The sequence below is a fragment of the Castanea sativa genome, chromosome 6, assembly GCF_040712315.1.
Source record: "Castanea sativa cultivar Marrone di Chiusa Pesio chromosome 6, ASM4071231v1".
NCBI lineage: Eukaryota > Viridiplantae > Streptophyta > Magnoliopsida > Fagales > Fagaceae > Castanea > Castanea sativa.
In genome coordinates, this window is record NC_134018.1 from 30,400,888 (window position 1) to 30,413,971 (window position 13,084).

The 13,084-nt window shown below is 37.5% G+C and overlaps 2 protein-coding genes across 2 annotated transcripts; both read right to left on the reverse strand.

Annotated features, from left to right (window-relative positions):
- Nucleotides 1-4,760: 4,760 nt before the first annotated feature.
- Nucleotides 4,761-6,805, reverse strand: LOC142637854 (clathrin coat assembly protein AP180). Its single transcript, XM_075811809.1, has one exon. The coding sequence runs from the start codon at nucleotides 6,711-6,713 to the stop codon at nucleotides 4,761-4,763; it is 1,953 nt and encodes a 650-aa protein (XP_075667924.1). The 5' UTR covers nucleotides 6,714-6,805.
- Nucleotides 6,806-9,486: 2,681 nt separating this feature from the next.
- Nucleotides 9,487-12,369, reverse strand: LOC142640566 (glucan endo-1,3-beta-glucosidase). The gene is made up of 3 exons (XM_075814716.1): nucleotides 12,030-12,369; nucleotides 10,462-11,787; nucleotides 9,487-9,709 (listed from the first exon to the last, which is right to left on the reverse strand). Exons 1-3 carry the CDS (start codon nucleotides 12,292-12,294, stop codon nucleotides 9,675-9,677), a joined length of 1,626 nt encoding a protein of 541 aa, XP_075670831.1. The 5' UTR covers nucleotides 12,295-12,369; the 3' UTR covers nucleotides 9,487-9,674.
- Between the last annotated feature and the right edge of the window lie 715 nt (nucleotides 12,370-13,084).

The following is a 13,084-nucleotide window of genomic DNA, read 5'->3' on the forward strand; positions in this document are numbered from 1 at the left end:
ACAGCTCTTGACCGGTTCTCTTCTTGCTGTAACCTCTGTCTCATCTCTTGATTCTGTCTTGTAAGTTCTTCGACGGTGGCTGCGAGATTTCGGACTTGCTGCGCCAAGGCCGCTGAGTCCTGGTTGGATTCCATCTGGAGCTGGTAGGAACCACGTTCTTGTTGTATGAGAAAGTCGTTCCCACAGACGGCGCCAAACTGATGAAGCAGTATCTCGTCGGTTTGCTGGGATTCGTCCAGATGGCTCCTGGCAGTACTCTGACGACCCTACGGGAGCAAGAACTTATTCAAGTGGTCACCGGTGTGGTGCCTGCCACAACGCCTCCGATGATAAAGTCAGTACGAAAGAAGATAATAATCGAAATATCAAGAATAAAAATGATTCAGGTTGTGATGCTGTCTTTTTTTACCTTGTATTGGTGTTGTGAGGGTTTTATATACCCTTGGGGATTATAGCCGTTGGAGTGTTAATGACTCCCTGATAACGTCTCTGGTGGAGTTATGGACTTTAATGCATTCTCATCGGTTCGTCCAGCTGGTCTTGTAACGGTTGGAGCTTTATTGGCAGCATTGAATGGCATTAATTCTTTTTGATGACGCGGATACTGGTCATGTTCGTCCGTGAAGGCAGCTTCGTCTATGCTTATCTTCGTCAGTCCCATCAGAAAACACTGTAGCAAAATAATTTTTAAATGGATGAATAGTGACGCGGGTCCTATTTTTAATTTTAAAAAATCTGAAAAGTACATGAACAGTGCACCACTGTGCGGTTACTGTTCACGCACAGTGGTGAACAGTGCACCTGTCCCCTGTTGGAAGATGTGTGCAGGGAAGAAAAAAAAAAAAAAAAAGAAGTCAAAAACGTAAACGCAGGACGCAGCCACCCAATCCAAACACACACTTAGTGCTGGTTTGGATCCAGCTTATTAGTGCTACGTCTGCGTTTTGCTTCTTTTTTTTTTCTTTTTTCTTTTTTAACCCAGCCGCAAGGTTGGACTTTTCAGCCATGAACAGTGCACAAATGCACTGTTCATGGGTCCCACAAATTTTACTTTTCAGCAACTTTTTCATTAAAAATAGGTCCCACGGTACTATTCACACATTTAAAAATTATTTTGTTACAGTGTTTTCAGTTTTCAGTTTTCAGTTTCAGCAAAATAAGTTCTATCCAAACGGATCCTTAGTCTCACTCATCAGCTTTTATGCTTGTGCTGGTCGTTTCCGGTCTTCCACTTTTGGTGTGTAGATACTTTTCAGAAGACCAACTTATTTGGAAAGAGTAACACATTCTAGAAGAGTAGCCATGAAATTAGGTAAAATATTCCCCATCATTAATATTTCGTCAATATTTTATCTTAATATTGCCCCTTTCAACCAAAATTTTTTTGTCAGTGTTCACATGTCGGGTCGATTGAGATGTCCTCAATCTTCGGTTTAAGGCTTAAACTGACCCACCTATATACCTTAAATTTAAAGGTACAATTGAGAAATTGTGAATATTAAGCACTTTTCAATTGTACATAAAAGGTCCATATACAAACAAAAATATCTAGGTGTAAAATATTCTCAGCAAAAAAAAAAAAAAAAAAAAATCTTGTGTGTAATACATAATTATAATGGTTTGTACAACCAGCATGGACCCACAAGTAGATTTGGGCTAAATATAACTTTAATAACCCTCTCAAACTGAAGATAGGTTATAACAAGCCGACTTAAGTTTGAGATGAGATTATTAAACTGGTTCAGCAAATAAAATTAGATGAAGATGTCAACAAACTAATCTTGAGAAGAGACCGAACGTGTATAATTTATTTTTATCTCTGTTGGTTTTACGCCCTTGTAAAAAATACTTAAAATAGTAATTAACTATTTTTAAGGTCGAGTTGATTATTAGATCTATTATGAAAGCCTTCGATTATTCAGATAAATATCAATATCATGCAAGTGTTAAAACTTTTTTTTTTTTATTTAAAAAGACACGATATAATGATCTAGAAAAAACTAATTAAACAAACTAGATTCACAGGAAAAACCTAAGGTCACTTGACCTTATCAATCCCTATATAAATAGATCCACTATCAAATAAAATTTCACAAACTGAATAACTCTATTCTTCATGGCTTTATCAATCCCTAAATAAACAGATCCGCTATCAAATAAAATTTCATAGACTGAATAACCCTATTCTTCGTAAACTTACCTGAAGTTACCTAACTTAGCTCTAAGATCCATAGACTTCTTTGATAGTAAATTGTTGCGACGTGAATCTTCAATCCATGACTTCAAGATCTGCCGGAGGATTTAAATCGAGCACCTTTGATATTTGCAGTGCCACAACTTTAGATCCACTAGTTTAGATTGTATAAGAATGAACACTTGTAGTGACTTTATGAGCAGTAATCACAAATGAAAAAAAAAAAAAAAAAAAGATCTCAAAAAAGCAGCTCTAAAGTCTTAAGAAAATGTGCATTAGGGTTTACTTATGTAGTAGACCAAACAAGAACAAAACCTTAATCTCATGGTAGGCTAATTGGCTTAATCGAATTTGTATAATCGGAATTCAATCGATTGAGCTTAAATTTGAATTTGTTGAAATTGTAAAATCTTCAACTGCTTAAAATAATTGAAATCCTATTCTTGCATACTAAAAAACCAAAAGCTTGAGCACTTGTCTATACATTCCTATAGACTCTAAAGACTATAACAAAACAAGTTTATGTTCACATATTTGCCAACACAAATCTAGATATTGAAATCCTAACAATGTCATCCCAAAACCTTTTTTTTTCTTTTAAATTTTTCATTATCAACAATAATCTATCAAGTGAACATTTCTTTATTCCCTAAAAAAAAAGTGACCCCTTCTTTAAAATTCAATTAGGGAAAATGGGCGTTTGCCCCTAATTTACAAACTATGCAACAAAATGCCCTTATTTTTGAAACTCAATTTTGATAAAATTAATTTATGTGTAAAACTTGATATCCTATAAAATCGAGTTATATGTATATTTTCAAGTAAAGCTCGACATTAGCAATGTTAAGTTTCATTTAAATTTTCAAAAAAATTTAAGTGGCAAAATATGCATAGAACTCGACATTGGTAATGTTGAGTTCTGCTTGTTGAAATCAAGTTTAAAAAATAGGAACATTTTGCTAAATAATTTCAAAACAAGAAAATTTTGATGTATAGTTTGTAAATTTGGGACAAATTTTGCGCAGAACACGATGTGATTAGGCATCAGTGACCTTTCAGCCCAATCTTGTTTTATATTGTTTTTGCTTTTAGTTTTTGTTTGACTAAGAAAAACTTACAACATATTTAAATTATGACAAAATTTAAGTACAGTATCTTAGGTGCTGTTCCTTAGATTCTACTCTTAAGATTCAGCCATGTCGTTACTTAATCAAAAAATATACTATACCTAAGTACCATGAAAAAAATCACATGGAAAAATCTTTAAAAGGAAGTTTAAGGAATAGTACCTAAGTACTGTACCTAAATCTTACCATTTAAATTAGGTCCTCTATAAGATAATTGCTAATAAACCATTTTAGAAAATTTTTGACATCACTTACATGAAAAATATAAAAAACTGTCAACTATTAATTGCTTTTTTATTTTCCTATGAAAATTTCTTAAAATAGTTCTTAAACCAGTATCCTTAAGGCATCCATTAACATGTCATTCTAAATTATTACAACACACATCCATGATCCACCCACAGCCGAAGCTCATAAAAGTAGGGACGGAGGCATTAATTGACCAGGGGCAATAGCCCCCCTAACTTTTTTTTAAAACATATTAGTGTGTGTGTGTGAATATATATATATATATTAATTTTAGCAATTTTGTTCTATAAAATTACATTTTGCCCCCTCTTAACAATATCATTGATTTTTTTTAAAGTAACATTATAGTTATGAACTTATCTACAACATTTTTATAAACTGTTGAGGTACAAATTCTTCTTGGTTCGCATCTGAGCCTATCATTTACATCATTTTTTAACTTACCAATAATCACTCACTATATTAGCAGTATACTTCTAGCACTTTCCTCATTTTAAAGGCCATTAAATTTTTTTTTATAGATCTAAAATCTAAAACAACATGTACTAGTCCAAAAACATTTGTACAACAACAAAAATCATAGCAAAGTTAAAAAAATAAATAAATAATTAAGTCCAATTAACCAATTTTACTCAAACAAACAACTGGCCTTTTGAAAATTTTAAACAGAATAATTTATTATTCTTTAACCAGCAGACGCACACATTAAAAACTAAAAAAAAAAAAAAACCTTAGCCTAGAGCTCAAAGTTTGCCCTTAACTCAAAGTCCTTCCTGCATAAAAGTGGTTCACGCTGCTGGCCCAGGGAGCTAAAGAACCCAAGTATCTTTGAGTTCGGGCCACTTACAAAGTGCTCGAGCGACACAATGGGTCGAGTGAGCAATTCATGGGCCTATGAAAACATCCATGGGCAGAGCCCTGATTGTGTCTTTGTTTTCATGGCCTTGAAAACATGCTATATTCGAGGATGATTTTGCATGTAAACGAGTTCCAAATTCCAACGGTATAAGCCTGTGATCCTAATGTGACATTTTCTAAACGCACATTTGCTAATGCAAAGAAAGACAAGAAAGACAACATCTCAAAGAAGTTTGGAAGTGTTGTACTAAAAAAAAGGATTTCTTTGTTAAGCTAGCTATAGCTATACAATCAGATAATAGTTTACAAAATTGGAGCTTTTATTTCACAAATCAAGTCCTACGCTTTGCAATGATCTTGTTTTGCTGCTCCAACCACAACTGTTGCTGATGCAACAGACTTTGTTGATTCATTGACACATTAGAGACATGTTCATTGGCCAATTCACTAGGCCAAATCACAAATGGGTCAACTTCATTCGGACCTGCGGGTACTGTCTCATTAGGACTGTTGGCACTAAAAGTTGGTGCTGCCGTTGTGTCACTAAAATTCTCTGCACAAAATGTTGGAGCCACTGTGTTCTCGTTAAAATCGTGTGGAAACAATGTCGGTGCAACCACGGTCTCAACTTGTGTGCAAAAAATTGGTGCCGTAGCTGTATCAAACGTGGCATTAACTGAAAACATAGGGTCCACTGTAAAAATGACTGCCTCATTGGTACTGTTTTCAACAGTAGTTGGTATTTCATCTTGTAGAAATGGATTGTATTGGTGTTGAGGTAGTGAAGCTTGATTAATTATGAAATCGTTCTCAACCAAGTGTTCGAACCCGTTGGCTAGACTTGTAGAAGATTGCACTTGTTGGGCTGCTGTCTCAAATAAAACAACTTCCCAACTATCTTGTTGAGAGTCCAATTCTAAACTGGAAATCTCCGAGGTTTCATTTCCTTCTTGTTGATTTTCTTGTTTTTCTTCATGTTGTAGAGAGTGACCATGGAAACTTACGAGCTCTAAACTTGAATTTGTTTCTAGTTCAAGGGGGAATGAAGAGTTTGATCCGGAATCTTCATTAGCACTAGTGAAATCCTCAGTGCAAGGAGACTGTTTCTCAGCTTGGTCCTCTGAGAAATACTCTTGCTCAATTGACATACCAGGTTCTGTAAGAGCCACAAGATCCTCCAATGATGTGCATCGCGAATCACTGAATTCTGAACCTCTCTGTGACAACTTGTCTGATCCTTCTGATTGCTCGTAAACAACCTTCTCAGAACTCAAAACAGGCATAGGAAGAAGCGACGGTGATCGATGACCATTGTTATGACTAGGAAATGAATCATGATCTTTCAAAAAATCTTGCAATGTCACTATAAGCTCTTCGGAAATCTTTTGTACACTTGGATATTCAGAGGTCCTTCCTACCCCAATGCTCTTACACAAATCGTAAAAATCCGAGAGCTCTTCAAATTGTTTTGTGGCTTTAATACAAGCTTGAAACGCATTGGCACAAGACTGATATTGCAATTGGAAGAAGCTGTCTAAAAGAAGCACAAGCCCATCAGAAATGTCACGGTAGAGATCAAAACTCTCTTGCACAATTGCATAAAGCGAGATCAAGACCAACTGGTTAGTTTTGGCTGCACCGGTTGGTCTTGTGCCTATAGCTCTATCAAGCAAACGCTGCCAATATGAGATTCTATCAAGCAGCATTACAGGCTTCATGTCACGTACCGGCGAAACAGCTTGCCGGGTTCTATGGCGGTTGCTTACGCTTTCTATTTGAGTATACGTAAACCTCCGTTGAAGCTTCCCCGTAAGAAAACAGTCTAAGCGCTCGTCAAGATACAGAGCAAATGTCCTAACAAAGGCTGTGTAATCCCAGGGGCTTGAATTTGAGTCGTCACGGAAGTTTGAAAGGTTCAGAATCTTTGCACCACGTTTCATTGCATGGAGAACTTCCCTTGGGAAATATGGATCACCATCTTGGAATATCCTAAGAACAAGCATGAGGGACTTGACCGCGACGATCCAATTGCGAGTTCTGCTAATGCGTTTGGAAATGGCTATGGCACAAGCCGCGACGTAGACTTTGTTGGAAGAAATGAGTGAAAGGATTTCATTTACGTAACGATCATCTATGGGGATTTCGACATGGGAGGTAGCTTTGAGGATCAAGACCTCGAGGTTGGCCGCTTTGGTGTTGGAGTAGACCTTGGCTATGCTAATGCTGGTTTGGTCTTTCACTGCTCCAAGTGCCTTCCTTAGCTTGCTAGGCATTGTTGAGACCATTACAAAACCTTTGCCCCTACCACAAGAAACACCCTCTTGTATTTAGTCACCTGAGGCCTATGTTTTTGTTCTAATGAGATCTGTGTTGTATTATCTCTTTCTCTCTCTCTTTTTTTACCTAAGGATTGTGCAAGAAAGAGAGGAGTTTGGGTGGATTTTCCAGAAAAAAATTGGGGGAGGAAAGATGGTGGTTTTTTATTTTGTTTATGTGGTAATTTTTAATGTTAATTTTGGGTGGTGGAGAGTGCACAGATTAAAGGCCTTAAAACTCTGGTATCCTTGTGGTCGTGACCAAAGCTCTCACATTTAGATGACCAAGTCAGCATTTTTTACCAAATTGGTTTAATACTGTTTTCACCTCCGTTGTCGCTTTGAACAATGAACATGCATATAACGACATGATGAATACGTGGCCCTTCCAAGTTCCTGGTTGGGGGTTGTAACAGATAACAGTAGGAACTAGATCTGTTCATTTTACAGCACAAACTACGTACATTGTCGTCTATAGGTATTTATATTGAACAAAATTTGTGTCTTTTGGTCACTTGGTCATTAAAAATATGGCCCAAACGTGTTTTTCATTTCATTAGAATGGAAACTCATTCTGGAAAGCTCATTGCTATTGCCATTTTTCTGAAAGTTGGCTAGCAAATACGCAAAAGGTTTTTATTTTTATTTTTATTGTTTCCCTTTGATAAAGATAAGGCCATAAGGGCCAGGCGATTCCACTATTCCTCCGCAATCAGAAGCCATCATCTTTTTTGAGAGAGAGAGAGAGAGAGAGAGAGAGAGAGGTGAAAACAATAAATTATGTAACTTTTATGACGTGTGATTTGGCCCAAGTGGGGCCACAATTTAAGGAGCACTTATAGTGCCCAACAAAAAGCATTACAGTGCCACAACTTGCCATGTGGTAAGTTGTGGTTGGTAGAAGAAAAGTAGTAAATCTACGTGAAGATATCTTTTCACTCATTACAACTCATCATACAGATTATACTTTTGTTGTGGCGCCAGACTTTTTCCGATTTAAGGCCTGTGTCATGATTTTTATAATTGAAATGATTCACACGAAGGAGAATCACTGAAATGGACCAAATAAACACAATTTGAGTGCGTGTACAACCTGGATTTCTCTATACGTAGAGAGTACCCCTGAAGAGGGACTATGTTTATGCAGAGTAAGATGTGGATGTGGACAACGAACTCAAACAAAATTGGCAGTGGAACCAATAATACAGATGTGACTTTGCAGTAGATGGCAAATGAAGGAGGCAGCAAGAATCTATGCCCTGCAACTGAGCTCATCATGAGACATATCAGGTGGTGCACCACCGCCTATGAGCCCTCCCAGTCTTTTTTGTCTAAAACATTGTTACACGGGTGATTAAGGGGTGTTTGGTACCACAATTTAATTAACAGTTTTTAATTTTTAAACAATATTACACGTATTTTTATACACTTTTTTACTCACATTTATTTTCAAAAAATACAAATAACGTTATTAGAATTACATTACCAAACATGCCCTAAATTTTTCTTTTCCTAATCACCTGCTGTTCAATTTTTTTTCAAAATCTAGTGGGTTTGGAATTTGTTCGTTGATAAAATACAAAGCTGACATATGCAGTGCCTCTCAAATTGTCTGTGGCATCCATGATCCTACCATTTAATTAGATGGGGTCTGAACTGCTCCTTTGTTGGGGAATACATGTCTCCATTTACCGTTGAATTATCTTTGGGTAATGGAAACTATATTACATATTGCTTGTCAAGAGAAAATATAATTCTAATACTACATAAAAAGCCACAACTTTTGTTACAACATTCTTCAAAAAATAAAAAAAATGTTACAACTATCTTATATAAGAAATTAAAAATTTGTGACTAATTATTTGTTATTCCTATATAAATATATCCATTAATTTTTATTTATCACTCCCAACTTGTTAAGTCCATAATTGTGATAAAAAGTTAGAATCTTTTTACAGCCTTAGATATTTTGTAAGAGAGATAAGAATTAATGTAAATAGATTGTAATGGAGAAGGTGGCGCCCATAGCACATGGGATCACGGATCCACCTTCTCAGGACTGAAAAAACAGTTTTCACTTTTGGCCTTAGGGGGGTGTGTCGCCATTTCTGGCTAAGTATGTCGCATTGAACTTTTTCCACGCATCTAGCAATTACACTATGCCATTCTAAGTATTCTTTTAGAATCAAAGGAGAAAAGGACCATTGATTAACACCTAATTAAATACAATTAAAGGAGTGTATAGGATATTCTAGCTTCATTGTCCAATTAAGAAAAGCAACGTTCAATCCGGATCCAAAGTGGCTCAAAGGCAGCAAACAGTTTAAAAAGTAGTATAAATTATACAAGCAGGGCCTACCATGCATTTTATTCTTTAACTGTTACTGTGCGCATGCTAGCTAGGTCTTTTGACTTCATGCGTATTTGACATCACTAGTGTGTGAGCAGTGCTCCCAATTGAAAGAAAATTTCCAGAACTTTTCCAGAGCCTTGATTTCTAACATTTTGCACTGCCCAAGATATAATGGTTAAAGACAATGTATCTTGGGAAAAGGCGAATATATATTATGAGCGTGTCAACAATGTTCTTATTCTAGATTTAGGTCGGTGGCAATATATATAGCATGCATAGGGATGGTCCAAAAATTGGTTTGTCAACATTTGCATAATAGAGTTTTTGGGTATTATCAATTAAGTGACAAGTAAAAATAATAAATACAATTTGACTAAGGAGACTTGCAACTTGCGACAAACTGCTTAAAAAGGAAAGCAATAGTAATAAATATTGGACAGTTAATTACAGATGAAGTAGTGAAGTTAATTGTCTAATAATAACTACAGAAGAAACCCCAAAAAATTTAAACCATCAAGCAAACTACAATATCTTTTCATTTAAACCAACCAATCCCCTGGCATGCCTTTCTTTTTGATTCAGTATCCCGTGGGGAACTCGCAACTTCCATATCCTGCAAAGTGACACACCCTTTTATTTTTAGTTTCTCTAGCCAAATTGGCTCAAATCAAAAAAGAAAGTAATAAACTAAAAAGCAAAAGGAAACACGCAACATTTTCTCTCTTTTTTAGGAAGAAAATTTTCAATAATCACTTTCATCCCAACCCCCATAAAGTTCCTATTACACCAAGGGCAAACCAATACCCACACGCCATGTCAGTAGAAAAATAAAAAATTCCTACCCATCATCTCTAGTGCAAGTGTAATCTTTTGACCTAATGTACATCATTTTTCCCAGCCGCCATGAATTGCACCACTTGCTTAATTTCACACACCCCGGCCCATACTATACTATAGTCCTCTTTTAACAGGACAGTACCATAAATAATACCATTATGTCAATAAAATGATGTAGTTTACCTTTACCCAAAGGGGGACGTACTCACAGATTATTTGTATTATTATTTTCAATAGTGACTAGTGAGCCCAATTTAGTAAAAAAGATGGTTGAAATTATACCGAAATTAAACTTCAATTTTGTTTTGAAATGATTTCGTAATTTGGCAATTAAATTAATTATGTGTGTCCATGCTCAAATCAGTATATTTAAGGAGTTGATTAAAGAATTTTACCATTTTTTTTTTTGGGTAATATTAATATAAGACAAGAATATACAGTTTAAAACATACATAAATAATAAATTTGTACGTAAGCAGGGTTATGAGAAATTAAATTAAATGCAAGAGAAAGGGATGGAATACGCACTAGGGGGTTGAGTGACCACATAAGCCGCTCCTCCAAAGTAACAAGTACCCACGGCACGGCTCTTCTTCTGATAATAACTGTTGAACGCGAACGAAGCGTGAGCCTCAACAGTATTAGGACTATAACACGTGGCACCTGGCTGGATCGGATGGCAGTCGGCACCACCCTCACCACAAGCAAAATCTAGAGCCGACTGCAGCTTCTCTTTCCCGGCATCACCCTTCGCCACGCACCACGTGTTCCCTGACGTACTCTTCGACACGCCTCCGCCGCCGTTCACCGGTGCTTTCACGTGTTGGTTACCGGACACGGGTACCCGCGGCGTGTCGTGGTAGTTCTTCAATCCCTCCACGGTAAACGGTATGTCGTAAACTTTCTCCTCAGTAGGGTAAAACAGCCCGTAGTTACGCTCCGATGTGGGGCCGTTCTTGTTGTTCTCGTTGAAAAGAGCGAACAAATAAACGGTCAGATCTGCTTTAGGTCTCAATGGGGTCCCGCCTCCAGTCAGAATCCGACGGACCAGATTTCCGTTATAAGCTGCAGCGTTTGGAATCGACGCGCCTACTTCGTTTTCGTCTCCTTTAGATGGCCAGCCCGTTTCCGTTACAACAACCTTCATATCGTCGTATTTCAAAGCTGACATGGCAGCAAAAACGGCGTCGATTTGAGCGTCGAATAGGCTAAAATATCTTAGCCCATTCCCCGCATCCACTACACCCGGGTTTTCACGGAACAAAGCGTAGTCTAAGGAGATGACGTCGGAGTTTGACTCGTAAGCGAAAAATGGGTAGGCATTAACCATGAGATACGACCCGGTTTGGCGAAGGAAATCTAGCAAGGGTTTGAAGACGGATTCTACTAGTTCGGGTCGGAAAGACCCGGCTGAAGAAGGATAGGAGTTTTGAAGTGCGCTGAGAGCTATAGGGGAAGAGATTTTGATGTCATTATTGAAGTTGTACTTAACGAGAGCGTCATGGAGGTTTTTCATGGCGGGTATGAGGTACCGGGTTATGTTATGTGTGTCGACGAAGACTTCGTTGCCTACAGCAATGGCTTCGATTTGTGTTGAGGGGTGGTAGGCAGCGACATTCTTCTGAACCCATGTGGAGGCGTAGGATTTGCTTCTGGCGGCGGCGAAAAGGAGCTCGTTTGGGAGGTCTATGGTGACTTTGATGCCGGATCCGGATAAGGCTTGGAGAACTGCAGGGTCGGAATCGAAGACCTTGACCCGATTTAGACCCTGAGATTTGAGAAGCGACACAACCTTTGATGCTGAAGGAAGGTTGTTTGCGATTCTACCATAGTTCACTCCTATGGAACCCGCATCTGCAAATGTAGTAACGTAAAACAATGTTAAAAGTATGAACTAAAAACAAAAACGAAGGCTCATTTTGAGTTTTGTAGCAAATGCTGAAGAAAGTAACTGTTTTTGCGAGTATGTTTTGGTTTTACTTTCTTCTCTGTTTCTTTTAAACCAAAACAAACAAGCAAACACTCGTCATTGTAGTCAAATACATTCAGCGAAACAGAACTGGAAAATGAGAAAGCCTAAGGGCTTGTGATTTTACCTGCGAATGCGAGGAGAGAAACGAACAAGAAGAGGCAAGAGAAAGCCAGGCGCTCCATGCTCTGGTTCTGGTTCTGGTTCTGGTTCTGAGAGAAACAGAGCATGTGAGAAAGTAAAGAGAGTGGTTTTTGCTTGCTGTGATTTCTGGGGTTGTTTGTACTGGCAGTGAGAGTAAGTGGGTGAGAGACTGAGGAGTCTTTTATGGAGGAGAGAGAAATTGAGACGATCGAGGTACTAGTGGGGTGGGACCCGCTGTTGGTAGCCATTGGCGCATTGTCAAGAACTTAAAAGGCTGTAAATAAGACTTGAGAGTTGAGGGTAGGCTCAACGGATTGATCCAAGGTTCCTCACAGTACGGTTCTTTCTCATAAAAATGTACAATTAGATCAACAGTTAAACGGATTAAGAGCCGTTAGATCTGAAGATCATTTCAGGGACCCACTTTATTAACGTTACAAATCTCAAATCAGTAGGTAAAGTTTACTAGTACTAAAAAATATATATATATATAATTTAAAATAAAATAAAAAAGTATTTGCAGGTGATTTTGATATTGTGCTATTTTTAGTTTATACTCGGCCACTTGAGCTTCAACGTGGCCCCCACAACTCGACCGCTTCATGGTACAGTTACCAAAAAGACAATGAATTAAAAACACTCTCCTCCTGGGGTGCATCATTATGAATGTACTATTGACTCGTGTCATTTACACGTGTTTCGTGATATTAGCTGTAAGTCAACAAATGAGGATGTAGGTTACTGTGACAGTGTAAGTCTCATTGGGGGTGGTGCTGTTTTGGAACATTGTGGCAGAGGCATCTTTCGTATGTAAAATCATTTATTAATGAAGAAAGTGAATTAGGGGATGGTCGACTGTCCTTTTTACGATTTTTTTTTTGAACGTTGGTTGCGACAAGAAGTGACTGTGCTTAACTGGACTGAAAAAAAAACACCATCATAGGGTGTAGAAATGGAAAAGTTATAACAATCTGTATACACTGTGGAAACAGTGACCTGGTGATTTTGTGAAACTTTTATATGTGTTCTATTGTTGTC

Bases quoted from the DNA above. Each gene is read 5' to 3' on its own strand.
- LOC142637854 (XM_075811809.1), bottom strand. From the start codon at position 6,713: ATGGTCTCAACAATGCCTAGCAAGCTAAGGAAGGCACTTGGAGCAGTG.
- LOC142640566 (XM_075814716.1), bottom strand. From the start codon at position 12,294: ATGGCTACCAACAGCGGGTCCCACCCCACTAGTACCTCGATCGTCTCA. The intron at 11,788-12,029 runs GTAAAATCACAA...CTACATTTGCAG, and splicing joins TTCTCTCCTCGCATTCGCAG to ATGCGGGTTCCATAGGAGTG. The intron at 9,710-10,461 runs GTGCGTATTCCA...GTCACTTTGCAG, and splicing joins TGTGGTCACTCAACCCCCTA to GATATGGAAGTTGCGAGTTC.